Raw genomic sequence first — 14394 nt, 5'->3', positions numbered from 1 at the left:
AAGAGAAAATTGAGGGTTTCAGACATTTTACAAGGTTCTAATAGGAAACATAAATTGAACCTTCTAACTGTCCCCACTGTTCCCTACAACTACTTTAACTGATAAGTACTCAATGGTGCTTAGGTCAGCTGTTGAGAAGGACTTAAAAACACAGCTCGTTTGTATTTCATCCTGTTCTGAGCTGTCTGAGGAACATTGCTGCTGAGTATGAATACTTGATTTTAGAATTCTATAGTATCTTTCTTTTGTATGGGTTTATCTTAAACAATTATGAAATCATTCTTTCAAATTAACGAACCTCCTGCTGTGTTTCATTCTAGACTTCGCAAGATGCCCAGGTTAACACAGCTAATAACAAAATATTACTTTATACATTTTCTCTCTGGACCTTGCTTGGATTTCAGAGGGGGCATGGACTGAATATGCAACTAGAAAACACTGTCCTAAAAATGGTGCATCTGTGCCTGGAGCTGCCCAGATGTTCCAGTGAGGCCCGTGCCATGCTGTGAGGAAACTAAAGTTCGCTTTTTTTGCATGTGGCTTCAAGAAAAAAATAGGGTGAGCCGGGGCTTGCTCAGAAGATAAGCATTCGGCTCATTCCGGTAACCAAGTCTTGGGAGATAAGCCAAACACAGATCGTGGCACTCCCACTGTGATTTTCTGTTTCTGCCCAGAGCATTACCCTTAGGCAGTTTGTACACTTTTCTCTGTTAGCTGACAAAATTCCCCACTCAAAGGCCCCATAAGGAGAAGCACAAGGGGCCTTCAGCGTTCTAAATTGCCCAAGAGTTCTGAGCCAATCAACTATTTGGTCCGTTTGCTCCATTTTTGCTTGGAAATGGAACCATTGCCTACCATCTGTTGGAAACTGTTTCCAGAATAACCAATGTCACAAGGCTAGCTTTCTGGGCTTGTCGGCAACAGTGGGGTGGGGGAGGTGGAAAACCCCTTTAACCCCATCTCCCAATACCAGAGTTCCTGGGCTGGGACGCCCCAGAGTACAGGGCTGTGTTGCTTGCATGGCGCAGGCCCAGATCCCTTGGTATAGCTGGTGGAAAAGGGGGAGGGGCAGGTTGTGCACCGCAGGATGCAGCCACGATGACTGGGCTGGACTGTAAATACCCTGTCTTGTTTCCAGGTTAAGCATGCAGACACTGGGGGCGCGTAACACTGCAACAGCATTAGAGGCAGCGGACCGTTAGGAGACAGGGAGCAGCGCCATTGCAGCCAAAGACTCCGGATGGAGCCAGGAATCTGTCTGAATGGTCCACTTCTGTCTTCCATTGCTCTATTCTGCAGCAGATCATGACTTGTATAACATTAGGAGATAGCATGCAGACCAATACCTAATATCATATCACCTGCCTCTGTAAATTCAGCAGTTGAGCAGTTCAAAGTCAAATTGGGGATTTTCTAGAGTGAAGGATTTAATGTACCAAGTTTTTAGTCCCTGAGCTTTCTTAAGCGACTGGATGACTGCCATTTTCAATTTCGAAATGTGGCGATGAGGTCTGGGTGAGTTTGTTTAAGATACAAAGGGGCTTTAGCTTTAGGTAACCTCCCTTTCGTGATCTGCTCAGACAAGCCCCCCCTGTTCCCGCTAGTAAGGAAGGATACAAGCCCTGGCCACATGGATATGCGGCCCACTAAACTGGCTGCATTAGCTCTTGTGAGAAACAAATTCTCCAAGTCTTCAGGACACAAATTAGCATCTTGCAAGGCAGTGAGCCTCCAACACCTCCAACATGTGGTGGTACTGCAGCTGTGGGCCCTTATTGCATAGCATTGATGCCCTTCTTCAAATGGGCTGGCATCCTAATCTGCCCTGCGGGGATGTTGAAGGGAAGAATCAGGAGGACAAACGGGGACAGAAGAGGCCTCTGTCTCAGTTTCCTTTAATTTTCAGGGCACTTCCTGGCGTGCTGATGCTCAGCCCGATCATGTGGACATGTTGCCCACTAATCCGACTGCAGCAACACTTGTGTCAACCAAAGCTGCAAGCTTATGTTCTTCTGGGGCACAAACAATGTTCTTGCAGAGCAACAAGCCGACACATCGAGCTGTGATCCTTTTTGGCACCGGATTATTGAATTTCTACACATTAGGGAAGGAATGTCAGTCCAAACACGGATGGCCTTGGTAGCAGTCAGTTCTGATGAATGTTTGGGGTAGTTCATGGTGGGCCTGGGCTAGGCCCACTTACCTGGGAGTGTGTGCCCCACCACTATATACAAAAAAACGTTTGAAATGAAATGTACCTGCCTGTTTTCCCTCATGCTAAAGTAAACCGAGGAAAATGTGTGGCATGTAAGCTGGATAGAATACATTTTTTGTTGTTTAGGAGCACTGAAATGATTCAAAGAAAAGAGCCATTGTGGCAACCTGTGTTCTTAAAGCACACCAGGGCACAGGCTTATGATGTCCAGTTCCCTGAGTCCGTTGTTGAGAAACAAGTTGTGATGTGGACTGGAAACCTTTTGCAAAGCGGACTCGTAGTGAATTGAACCAAGCGACCCTGAGGGAGAGGGTGAGATTCATTCAAGATAATAGTAAGTGTGACTTTTCTCAACACAAAGGCAGCATCATCTGATGCTTAGCAAGTAGGAGTACGAGATTGGGTAAAGGTCAAACTACTTCGTTAGCTTGGGGGAGGCTCCAAAATTCTCAGAGCCATTGCAGGTATGGAAAGTAAGGGCCAACTTGGTGGTGGCTAGCTATGGTCATGCCTGCCATCTGGACAGGTTATTCAACATGGAAGGACCCTTGCGAGGGAGAAAGTGAGGCATTGAAGGCCTCTGGGCAGAAGAAGATCCCAGTGCTCAGGAAGGTTCCCTGTAGATTGTGCCCCAAATTGTCAAGGAAACTGTTGCAGGTAAAGCTAAGGCTAACAGGAGGCGGTCTCACTGTCCAGGGTACTTTCAGTTGAAAATGTGTTTAAAAGCCTGCCTGTGAATAGAGGGATATGTGGCATTCTCTGTCCCTCAGGCATGCCAAGGAAGATGCCTATGATGTCACACTTTGTTGTTCTATAAAACAGAAGCCTCCCTTCTGAAGGTTCTCTAGGTCATTTGGTGGGAAGAGAACCAGGTTTCGAGGATGTTCTTTACCTTTGATGAATAAACCTGTTCACACTACCTCTCATCTGTGAAGGGGGTGGGGGGGGGTCACACGCAACAAGCCGCGATGATGATGAGAAACCTTTTGGAAAGCGGACCGGCAGTGACGTGAACCAAGAGACCATGAGGGAGAGGGTGAGATTCTAACAAGAGAATAGTAAAAGCGGCCTTTGACCATAGGAAGGCGGTTGCTGCTAAGCAAGTGGGAGTAGGAGATCGGGTAAAGGTTAAACTCGCACTCTGTTTCTTCTGGGGAAGCTCAAATTCTCAGTCATTGCATGTATAGGAAGTAAAGGCTATCTCAGTGGTGACCAGCGATGGTCACGCCTGTCATCTGGAGAGGGTGGTCTGCATGGAAGGACCTGGGGGAGAGGTAGAAGGTGCCAGTGTCTGGCATCTGGTGAGGATGGCCAGCATGAAAGGGCCCTGGAGAGGGGGGGTTAACCAAGGGCTCTGGGAGGTTCCCTGCAGATGGTGCCCCAAACTGCTGTGGAAACGGATACATGTAAAGTTAAGGCTGAACAGAGGCGCTCTCCATATCTGGTGAGGCGCATGTGAAAATAGGTGTTTTAAAAAGTGTGTGCGACAAGAGGAATATGTAGCATATTGTGTCCCTTGCCTATGGTGAATAAACCTGTTTGTTACCTGCTGTCTTCTGTCTCCGCTGTGAAGGCGGTCGCACTCATTCACCATCCATGGGATACTGTAGTTCTATTTGCTGAAAAGCAAAAATGTTTGTAGATCAGAGTTTGTGTAAATTAAGCTGTGCATGTTTTTTTATTTTTAGTTCTGGCTGTTTTAATTCTCTACTAATGATTATTAACCATTTCCAATCATTAATTTCCTGCCCTACTACCTAACTGTAGAATAGTATTTTCCTAATGCATGCCGAGTTACATGTCAATGGCATCTGTAGTTTTAGATTTCACAGTATTTATGGAAACTTGTTCTTTTTATTGTCTTAATATGTAGCATCTAGTGGGTGTGGGCTACGTTCCCACAGAGGAGGAAAGAAGAGCCTTCAAGGAATGTAACCAGGAGAGCTTCTGGTACAGATGTGAGTACTCTTCAATAGTTGCTTTAAATAAACATCAGTCTCGTTGAGCATGCGGAAACTAAGTCGTATTGCAATTTTATATGGCAATTTATGTTTGTTACATTCTAAATGAAATTATAAACAAAAAGCCCCAAACCGTCTGAAAGAAGAGTTATGTCACAAGGGGCACAGCCTTGAAGGTGTATATGCCCACCACTTCTGGCTTCTTGATAGTGTGATGCTTTTGTGGGGTGGTGATGCAGCTGTTTGTTGTGGCCATTATTCTGAGGAATCCCTATTCTTCACTTTGTACTGATTCCCCCCCCCCCATATTTTTAATTTCCATTTTGTTGAAGTGTCCTGAAATTAGCCGCAATATCACTCTCACAATATTTGAACACCTCATGTTGACGACCCCAAAAAGGGTGTCTGAAAAAAGTCTGTGGTTGCTGAACATCTGTGAGGGATGTCTCAGTTTTACTTGGGTCAGGTTTTTTGTCCTTATGACCATATTCTGTGGTTTTGTTTGACATCTGTGGCAATATCGTAAAACAAAGATGGTAGACCAGAGGTAGAGTTGTACAATTGAAGGGGGTTGACAGTGATCCAGCATTCTAGGCTTTACACTCCTGGTCTGCCACAGCTCGCCCTTTCTGTGTCTTTGTGTAAGAACTGTCCACAAACTAAACCTTGAAGTTCCAACGCATTCCAACATACATTGCATTTCTTTTTAACCTGTTTCCCCTTTGGCCCTAGGAAATATGCTTTTGTGTTCCAGCGTGCATTGGTTTTCTTGTCTGTCTCTTCCTCTGTGATTCTAGGGGTGTGCAGTGATTCCTAGTATCTATGTTAGCTCACTGTCCTTTTAATCACGCAGATCCAATTCTAGAAACTGTGCTCTCAAGTGTTTTTCTTTGAAATCAGTTTCTCAATTGATCTTAAAACTTTGCCTTGAAGTTCTCACAGCAAAGCCAGTGCCTGATTGGTGTTGTGATTAGCTTTGCGTACATCTGGTGCAAGTGACTAGAATCTTGAGATGAAATGCAGGGCTTGGAATGTTTACCTATGAGAGTGTTCCAGGTTTGTCAGTTGCAAGGATGTAAGCCCTGAGAGAGGATGCCGGTGGGTGTCCTATGTCCCCTTTTACTTACCTGACTCCAAGAACTGTATTTGATGTACCTGAGCTTAATTTAATAACTTAACATTTCACTGGAGTGTGAGAGTCATTTGTGGCCGGACCCTGAGTACAACACTTGTATTCGCTGTGAACACTTCCGGAAATTCTTTTGTCCATTTATCATCAACTTCTGCAATCGTTATAGGATTCACGGCACTCGCCTGAATGCGGACTCCTAGTTTCCTCTGTTCATCCCACCCTAGGAGTGATGCCCCCTTTTTTGCCACTAATATATTTGCAGAACACTTCCTTCCTTTATATGACACATGTCCTTGAAATTCACCAATCCGATCAATGGTGGATTCCCCGTACCCACATGGTTGGACTTCAGCAGGAATCAAGATTCCAGGATCTTTGCCCAGCACATTATTGAACGTATCCTCTAAGATTATACTCCAAGGGGATGCTGAGTCAACTTTCATCTTCAAGCGACATCCGTCAACTATAAAGTCATCAATAGGTCCGTTGTATTCACCTGACACAGCATAGATGTGGAAGACATGTCTTGGCTTTTCCTCCTGGACAGGCGGACCCTCCGGTGGTCTAGTGATGTTTTGACTTGGTATCTCAAGCCTCTGTATCCTTTGATCCATAAGGTTTAGCGATGATTCTCTATGTACGTCCGGTGTTAGCTGGCAGTGTCTCGCACATATCACAGCCCTGGCCGTGCGGATGACAGTTGGTGCCCGGAGCTTAGTGCAGGTCGGGGCTCCGTTCAATAATGGGGATGTCATTGGCCTGCGGGGAGTGTTGGCGGAGGTCTGCTGTAGAAGAATGTTAGTTCAACGTTCCTCTAGTCGCAACTGTGGAGTCCACCTCATTGCTGTGTGTGGGAAAAAAAAAACGGGACCTTACTACGTGCCTAACGTGCCGTGGGCTTTGTCTATCGAAGTACTGCAACAAGGAAGTGATGAGGGAGGTTAGAGCAAAGGACCCTCCAAGGTTAATGGAGGCATGCATTAAGTGGATCACAACATAACACATCTCCCTCCTTATACATGTTACAAATCAGTTTCTAAGTGGCATTAAAGATGGAAATATTTGCCATGGTTAGGCATTCTCCTTGTCCTGCCCTTAGGTGTCTTCAAGGTGGTCTCTCGACTCTCCACAACTTGTCCGCTTGATTGCGGTAGACCCACATTCATCTCATGCACCCCAGCATACTCATTGTTCACCCCCACCAATTCATTACCAAAGACTGTCGAGCTCTTGACCAATCTCGCTTTCGACCAACACTCACCACCTTCAAGTATTGCCACACTGCCACGTACCGCTGTAATTCTTTTAGGTCCTAGAAACCTACTCTCCAAACATTTGGATCCAAAACAGGGATTCTTAATTAATACCAAATCCCCCACCTCAAACTCCAAGTTTTTGACTTTAGAGACGGAATCATATCTTTGCTTAGACTCGTCTTGGGCTTCAGAAATCAATCTCATCACTTCTGTCTATTTACCTCAACACATCCAGCAACCTCCAACCATCCTGGGCAGAATTTAGTGGCAGGTTGACGGCCCTTCAAAGACGCAAAAGGTGAAATTTGTGTGATGGAATGAGGTGTCGTTTGATAACTCCAAACCGTTTCATTTAACACCTCAGTCCACACCAAACCAGAACAGTGCGCTAGCTGTATTCCTCCTTGAATAAACCTGTTGGCCCTTTTAACCAGACCATTAGCCCTGGGGTGATGCAATGCAGTTCATAGGTGTTTAATGCCAAAACTCCCTAAAAACTTCATCAGGTCCGAGCAGAATTGGACCCCATTATCAGTAACTATCTCAGTGGGAAATCTCTCTCTAAAGAAAGTGTCTTCAAGAAATGCAATCATTTCACTCGTGGTGGCCTCCCTTAAAGCTCTCCATTCTAACCATTTGGAGTGATAGTCCACCAATACCACCAGAAATTTAAACCCATCACCTAGCCCTTGTATGGGACCCATTATGTCCGCAGCAAGTTTTTTCCATGGCTCTCTGGGACCCTGAACTGGAATCTCCCTGACCACCTTTACCTTATCTGCTCTCTCACACTCCTTGCACAAATTGAACTCCCCTCTCTACTTCGCTGTCCATGCCGGGCCACCAAAAAGACTGTCTGAGCAGTCTCTTGATGCCACTCATGCCCACATGGCCCTGATGAGCTAAATTAACCAAACGGGGTCTGATACCTGAAGGAGGAACAATTTTTGGACCTCTCCTTAGTTTGGTTCCATCTTGACCTCGTAAGAGCGATCAAAACTCCTGTCCAAGACTTCTTCATTGGGCCATCCCCCTCTCGTCCACTCTTTAACTTTAGACAGAATCACGTCTTCCCTGTCCGCTTCCAGCCATTCATCCTTATTTACAGCACACCCTGCAACATCTGAAATAATCATCTCCTCCTCCTTGACCATACTTGTTGTGTCGCAGACACCTTCCAACCGGAAGCCTAGATACAGTCAGCTACCACGTTTTCTCTGCCAGGGATATAATTCATTTTGAAATTGTAGCCCTTTAAACCCAACATCCACCTGGAAATTCTCTGGGAACCTTTAGCCCAATCTCTGCTACTCGAGAGTTGAACTAAAGGCTTGTGATCAGTTTTCACTTGGAATTCCTGATCCCAAAGAATTTTTATTAAATGTAGAATCGCCCAGAATACAGCCAGGGCTTCACTTTCTATCACTGAGTAGTTTATTTCCGCTCCCTTCAGTGGTCTAGAGTCAAATGCTATTAGGTGCTCTTCTTTTCCTGAATCTATTTGACACAGTGCGGCACCCAGTCCTGACAAACTTCCATCCCCAAATAATGTCTTCCTCCCATTTACAAAACCGCCTAACGAGGGATCTCTAGAAATGCCTTCCTTAATGGCTTTAAAGGCTACCTGACACTCTTCAGAACATTTGAAATGTATATCTTTCTTGAGTAAGTTCCTCAAGGGTGTGGAAATGGTGGCGAACCTGTTGACAAACTTGTGGTAGAATTCAGCCATGCCAATGAATGATCTGAGCTGATCCTTGTCGACTGGAGCTGGGACTGGGACTCTACAAATGCTCTCAACTAGGCTAGCTTTGGGTGACACCGCTTGACCAGTTCTTTTGTGTCCAAGATATTCAACTTCCCTGACACCTATTCTGCATTTGTTTCTTTGAACAGTAAGGCCAGCTTCTCTCAATCTCTGTAGTACACATCTCAGCACCTTATCATGCTCATCCTCGCAATCAGCATAAACCAAGATATCATCCTGAAACACTGCAATTTTTCCAAGACCCTCGAAAAACTGAGGCAGCAGATGCCAAACCAAATGGCATACATAAATACTTGTGCTTGGTGGTGGCAGCACTGAGACCCTGACGTGGCAGGCCAGGGTAGAAGGAGGTTGGTTTTGTTATGAGTGTTTAGTCTTGGCATGTAAGTGAGTATCACCTATTTGTTGATTGTGTTAAGGAGGGGGATGGTGTAGTATCTTGTATGCTATGGTGTGTCTGTGTGAGTAGCTAGGCTCTGTGGAATGCTTGGACTATGGAGTATTTGGGGCTTGGGGATTCCAAGGTGGACTGTTGGGAACTGGGAGCTGGGCTAGGGACCAGGACAGATGCATGTAGCCTTCTCTTGCATGTAGCCTTCTCTCTCACCTTCTTGTCTGTCCCTTCCCCTATGATTCTAGGGGTGTGCAGTGATTCCAAGTATCTACGTTCGCTCACTGTCCTTTTAATCAAGCAGATCCAATTCTAGGCACTGTGCTCTCAAGTGTTTTTCTTTGAAATCATTTTCTCACTTGATCTTAAAACTTTGACTTGAAGTTCTCACAGCAAATTAAGTGCCTGATTGTCTTGCTCTGTTGGAATGTTAGGTGTGTGACCGAGAGAGGAGTGTTGGTGTCATTGTTCATTGTTTGTGTTCCAAGGATGTCTGTTATATCAGACCATCCTGGGTGTGGGAGGCACGGTCGTCTGGCTCATGTAATGCTTACCTGTCTTCCCTATGTTGAGTCCTGTACCTGTTATCTTGGTCTGGAATAAAGCTACATATGACTACACACCTGCCTCAACGTCTTACCTGTACAACCAAACTACATTATAATTCTGACCTTCCAATTTCATCATCCAGTGTTTCTCTACAAAATCAGTTTATCAATTGCTCTAGGAATGTTCCCTCTACGTTCAGCAGCATTTCTTCTTTTAATGTTTCACAAATGGCTTTTGGAACTTACTTTCCAAATACCAGACACTGGTCATCCTATTCCCAATTACTTCCTCAGTCTGCTTTACTGTGTTTCTGTCACAGACATCCTTGCTCTTTTTCAATGCTTCTCTTTGTTTCCCCTCTCTCCAACACCAGCATTTACAAGTATTTGCTCATTCTGGCTTCTACTCACTTCTTGCTCTCCCTTTCTCTCGCTGATGATCCACTCACTTGGACCTCACCACCCGCACATCCCTCTGTGGGAATGGGGCCATGACCTCTGTTGTTCCAACTCTGCCTTTCACTCTCGCTTCCTTTTCTGCAATGGATCTCTTTGTGTATCTTATCTTCGTTGTTGCGTATGGGCTCTGTGTTCGTCATTTATTGCATCGATCCCCTCTCTTAAGCACAGGTGACCCTCTTGGGCTTTGCACAGCTTTTCTGCGTCTCCTGCATGACAATTTTGTCAGGACCTCACCTTTAACCTCCCCACCCCCTTGCAAGTTGTGCAGTGTGCAATATATGCGTAGTTACATATAGTTAATAATATTACATTAACCTGCTGGAAAGAAATAAAAAAAAAGAAATAATGAAGCATTCCGACGCATCTAACTAATCCCATCCGCAAACATGTATTCTCTGACATTAGTTTAACTTTACAAGGCAATTTGATGTTACATTTTTCAATTACTGCATATTGCCTGGCTTCACATCATGCATCTTTGGCAACCATCTGTGTTGCAACAACAGAACAACATTAAGATTAATTCCCCCCAGCATTCCTTGTAGAGGCATTTCTGTCTGCAGTGTGTAGGAACAGTGCCAAACACTGCCATATATCCATTGGGTGGCTTTTTTCGGTTACTCAGATTGCACAAGTATATTGTCTGATAGGCATTCAGCATGTGCAAGTGCTCTTGTACACATACTATTTATTGAAACCCACGGTTAGCTAGTAGCAAAGAAAGGTGAGTGAATTTCATGTTGCATTCAGGACTATCTATTAACAGACCTAATAAACCCTCCATAGAAGAGATCAGATTTGTGCAATTGGTTATCCGATCTAGTGTATTCACTACCTCATCTTTTTTTGTGTCGTCTATTCTCTGTAGATCGGCAGGTGGGCAATATATACGGTGCACATAGTGGAAATGTATCCAGCACAACCTAGGGCAGTGGTATCCAATTATTTTTATATTGTCCCCCCCACCCCCACACCCATGATTAAAATATTGCTTCTGCCCCAACAAGCTACAACTGCTTGTATTTTCTAGTAAATACTGCCTTTGAACAAACTTAGCCTCACTTCTACACAATCCACAGACATCCAATCTAGTGGCTCTGTGAACTACCTTATCCGTGTTAGTTATTCTGTGATGTTGCTTTTCTGCAGTCTGCCTGTCCGACATCTGTCTGCCCTACTGTTAGGTGGCTGGTATTGTAATCTGTTTTTATGCTTCCAAAGGTTATTGGAATTAGCATGGTGTGGAACACATCTGAGGCTATGAATATAATGGGGTGCCAGGGGGATCCAAAGCCTCAATCATGGAAAGACAGGCAGTCATTGGCCCCCAGGGTCACCCAAGTCCCGTTTACTAGCCTCAGAGATGGGATTTGGTTACAGTGTGTTTAGGTGTGTGCTCTGTGGCAAGCCAGAAGAAGGACTCTGACCAGAGGGCATGCTGGCAAAGAGTTTCATTTAACTTAAAAGAAAACGCATTTGTAGCCATATTGCTAAAAGTGGAGTTCACTTCCTAACAAATTATACTAAGGTGCCCTTCAATAGGCAAAATAGAAAGATAGCCCTTTGCCCAAACCTAGCCTCTAAACTGACCCTACCACTTAGAAAAAATATATAAGAACTAACTAGGCAGCGTGTGCTTCCCTCAGTTGTTCATACTAATCTCTCTCTGGGCTTGCAGGAATCCCTCCTGGTTCCAGATTCAATGATTATTCGTAGAAAACAATTCTCCCTGGTTTGACCGCTCTTGAAAATCTGTCCAAATTCCAAAAAGATTCTTAAATTCCTACAAAGACCAAATGTCCAAGTTGCCTTAGGAGGAGGGATATTTCATCCCTTTCCAGTCTGACTTTAGAGCTGCCAGAAGCACAAGAACTGCTCTCCCACCTTGACTCTAACATTCCCTCTGTCCTCATCCTACTCGATCTCTCTTCTGCCTTTGACACAGTCAACCATACCATCCTGCTCAACCGTCTCTGTGTCAACCTGGGCATCACTGATCAGGCTGTGGCCTGGCTGACCTCTTTCCTCTCTGATCGACCCTCCCAGGTCCAACTTGGGTCCTTCCTTTCTCCATCTCCCTCTCTACCTGCAGTGTTCCCCACCGGTCCAGCCTCTCACCCTGGCTCTTTAACCAATACCTGGCAACTCTTGCCCACTGCATTGCCATTTTCTGCTCAAATTTCCAGTGCTATGCTGACAACACTCAACTAATTTTTAGGCTTCCCTCGGCCACCTCTTCTCCTTCTCTCATCTACGACTGCCTATCTGACATTCAGTATTGGTGTGCCGCTAACGATCTCTGCCTGAGAGTAAAATCCTCCTCATCGGCACACCTTTACCCTCCTTTCCTGTCACTCTCCGGCGGGCCTCCCTTTGCCCTCCTCCTACCCCCACTTGTGAGGCTAAAAACCTTGGGGTAATCTTTGACTCCACGCTTTCCTTCTCTGCCCACATCTCTGATGTCTCAAATTTCCTATTGCACCTCCTCAGATGTATTCTGCTTTTCCTCTCCTTCTCCCAGAAGCTCACTGTCTCTCGTGCCCGGGTTCTCTGAAGATTGGATTATTGTAACAGCCTCTTTCTAAATCTACCTGACTCTACTTTCTGCAACTTATCTAAAACAGGACTGCGAGACTTGTCCTTGGCCTCAAACCCTGGGATCGTATCTCTCCAGCCCTGAAATCTCTTCACTGGCTCCCAGTGGCTGCAAGGATTAAATTCAAGACCCTTTGCATTGTCCACAAGGATTTCTGGGGCCTGTGTCCAAAATACCTTCAGCTATCCTTCCATAAATACCTTCCCTCCCGAGCCCTTCGCTCCTCTACCTCTAACTCCCTCAGGGTCAGTCGTTGTTCTAAGAAACAAGCTGGGGGTAGATCTCTGTCTTTGGCTGGGGCCCCCCTCTGGAACAGCCTGCCTGCCACTTTGAAACTTGAGGAGAACCATCTCCGGTTCTGTAAGCACTTCAAGACCTACCTCTTTGCTTCTGCCTTCTCTCCTCTGTCCTGTTGATCTGTTCTGTCTTGGCATCGTGCACCTGGTCTCCCTCTGTCTTTAGAGCCCAGGTACCTGCTCACCCTGCCACCCACCCGGGTCTGTATCTGTAACCCTACAGTCCCCCCCCATCCCCCTTTTCTTTTTCTGCACTTAATCACAGCCTGTCTGTTGCCTTATTACTAGCACTTGCCACTTGCTGGCTGCACTATCACTGTTTCTTTTTGTTATTTATTTATTCATGTTTTATTTACTTATCTCTAATTTTGCCCAGCACTTTCCACCTCTCCCCTGCACTTACCCCTCTCCCTCCCACATGCACTTGCGCGTTCTCAATGTCACTGGGCATTGTAAGATTGTTGTTTTTGTTATCCTTTGTTCCCCTCCCTTGCCTCATCACGCTCTGAAACACTTGTGTACGAGCGCGATACAAATAAAATATCAATATCACTTCTGTTACGAGTCACCGCTTCTTGTACTTCCTTCTTTCTGGATTAGGCCCTTTCTAACCGCCTAGGTGATTCATAACTCTTTTCCCTCCACCCCTTCTCTGGTTCCATGTCAGGCAGTCTATAGTCCGTCTTTTGACCTCCCGCCTTCCAACTTCGGTTTGCACATTGAGGTGTTATGTGCTACCTCCATTTCCCAGAAGGTTAGTAGCTGGGCTTGTCACACTTTGTCCTCTCTTTCATTGTGGCTTACTCTTCTGGCATGAATCAAGATTTCCACACACTCGAGGGTGCCACGAGGTAGCAGCCTTTTGACTTCTGTGCTTCTACATGCTCTCCCTTTATATCCAGGGATCAGGACTGAACACCTTAGTATCCCTTGGGGTCTCCCAACCAACTGGGCTTTCCCAGTCCCTTTCACCCTCCTCCTCCATGAGCTGAGCCTCGTTATCTACCCCTCCGCTGGTTGCCTCTGTTTGAAGTTTGAACCAGGTGGTGGGTGGGTGGTTGGTTAACCATTTAATGGCTGGCCCCATGGTTCTCTAACTAGGGTCACTAAAGGTTTAATGTGTGGTGCAGTCATAGTCACCGTCTTGATGCTTACTGATTAGCATAATTACTTGTCACACTGTTTCATCCCCTCCTTGCCCATCCCGGTGCTCTCTTGGAGTCACATCTCTGCCTCATGGATATGCATGCACAACTTGCAGGGAGCATGCACTCGATTCTTTTTTGTGGTAAATTCATAGAGCAGCCCTAACTGAACTGGGTAGACTGGGTGGTTTCAGCCAAAATGACTGCACCGAAAGTTCCGACCCTTACAAAAAGTCAGAAAATGCATACCACCAAAGGTTCGAACACCAAAAGTATGCATTTTAGGTAGGTTTAAAAAAAAAATAAGACTGTGGCGGTGTCCCCCTCAACCCCTTTCTCACCATACCATACAGTATTGTGGGCAGGGGGGCTCTGTGGGTGTCCTCCTCAATCCCTTTCTCAACGTACTATACAGTATGATGAGCGGGGGTTGCAGGGGACACCCCTGCAGCTCACCGACCAAAAGTAACAAAATAAAATAAATAAAAGAAAAGGACCCTGCGGTTCCGGTTCCCGGAAGTGAAAGGGAACCAGCATTGCTGGGACACAGCGTGTCGGAAAGAAAGGTAAGTAGGTGTTGGGGGTGTGGTGTGTTTTTGTATGGAAGTGGTGTATTTTTTTTTT

The 14394-nt window shown here is 45.6% G+C and overlaps 1 protein-coding gene and 1 long non-coding RNA gene across 3 annotated transcripts in view; one reads left to right on the top strand and one right to left on the bottom strand.

Moving 5' to 3' along the window:
- OCIAD1 (OCIA domain containing 1) overlaps positions 1-14394 on the top strand; it is a 700525-nt gene that overhangs the window by 82230 nt on the left and 603901 nt on the right. For both annotated transcript variants that reach the window (XM_069631688.1, XM_069631689.1), the window contains exon 2: positions 4089-4173. In XM_069631688.1, the coding sequence (XP_069487789.1) occupies positions 4089-4173 (85 nt within the window). The remainder of the gene's footprint in view (positions 1-4088; positions 4174-14394) is intronic.
- LOC138516503 (uncharacterized) overlaps positions 1-14394 on the bottom strand; it is a 151964-nt gene that overhangs the window by 60904 nt on the left and 76666 nt on the right. Inside the window, exon 3 of the long non-coding RNA XR_011282278.1 lies at positions 3762-3834. This is a non-coding gene — a long non-coding RNA (uncharacterized lncRNA). The remainder of the gene's footprint in view (positions 1-3761; positions 3835-14394) is intronic.

The sequence above is a fragment of the Ambystoma mexicanum genome, chromosome 6q, assembly GCF_040938575.1.
Source record: "Ambystoma mexicanum isolate Mex_15411 chromosome 6q, UKY_AmexF1_1, whole genome shotgun sequence".
Taxonomy (NCBI): domain Eukaryota; kingdom Metazoa; phylum Chordata; class Amphibia; order Caudata; family Ambystomatidae; genus Ambystoma; species Ambystoma mexicanum.
This window is presented reverse-complemented; position numbering and strand designations above follow the sequence as displayed.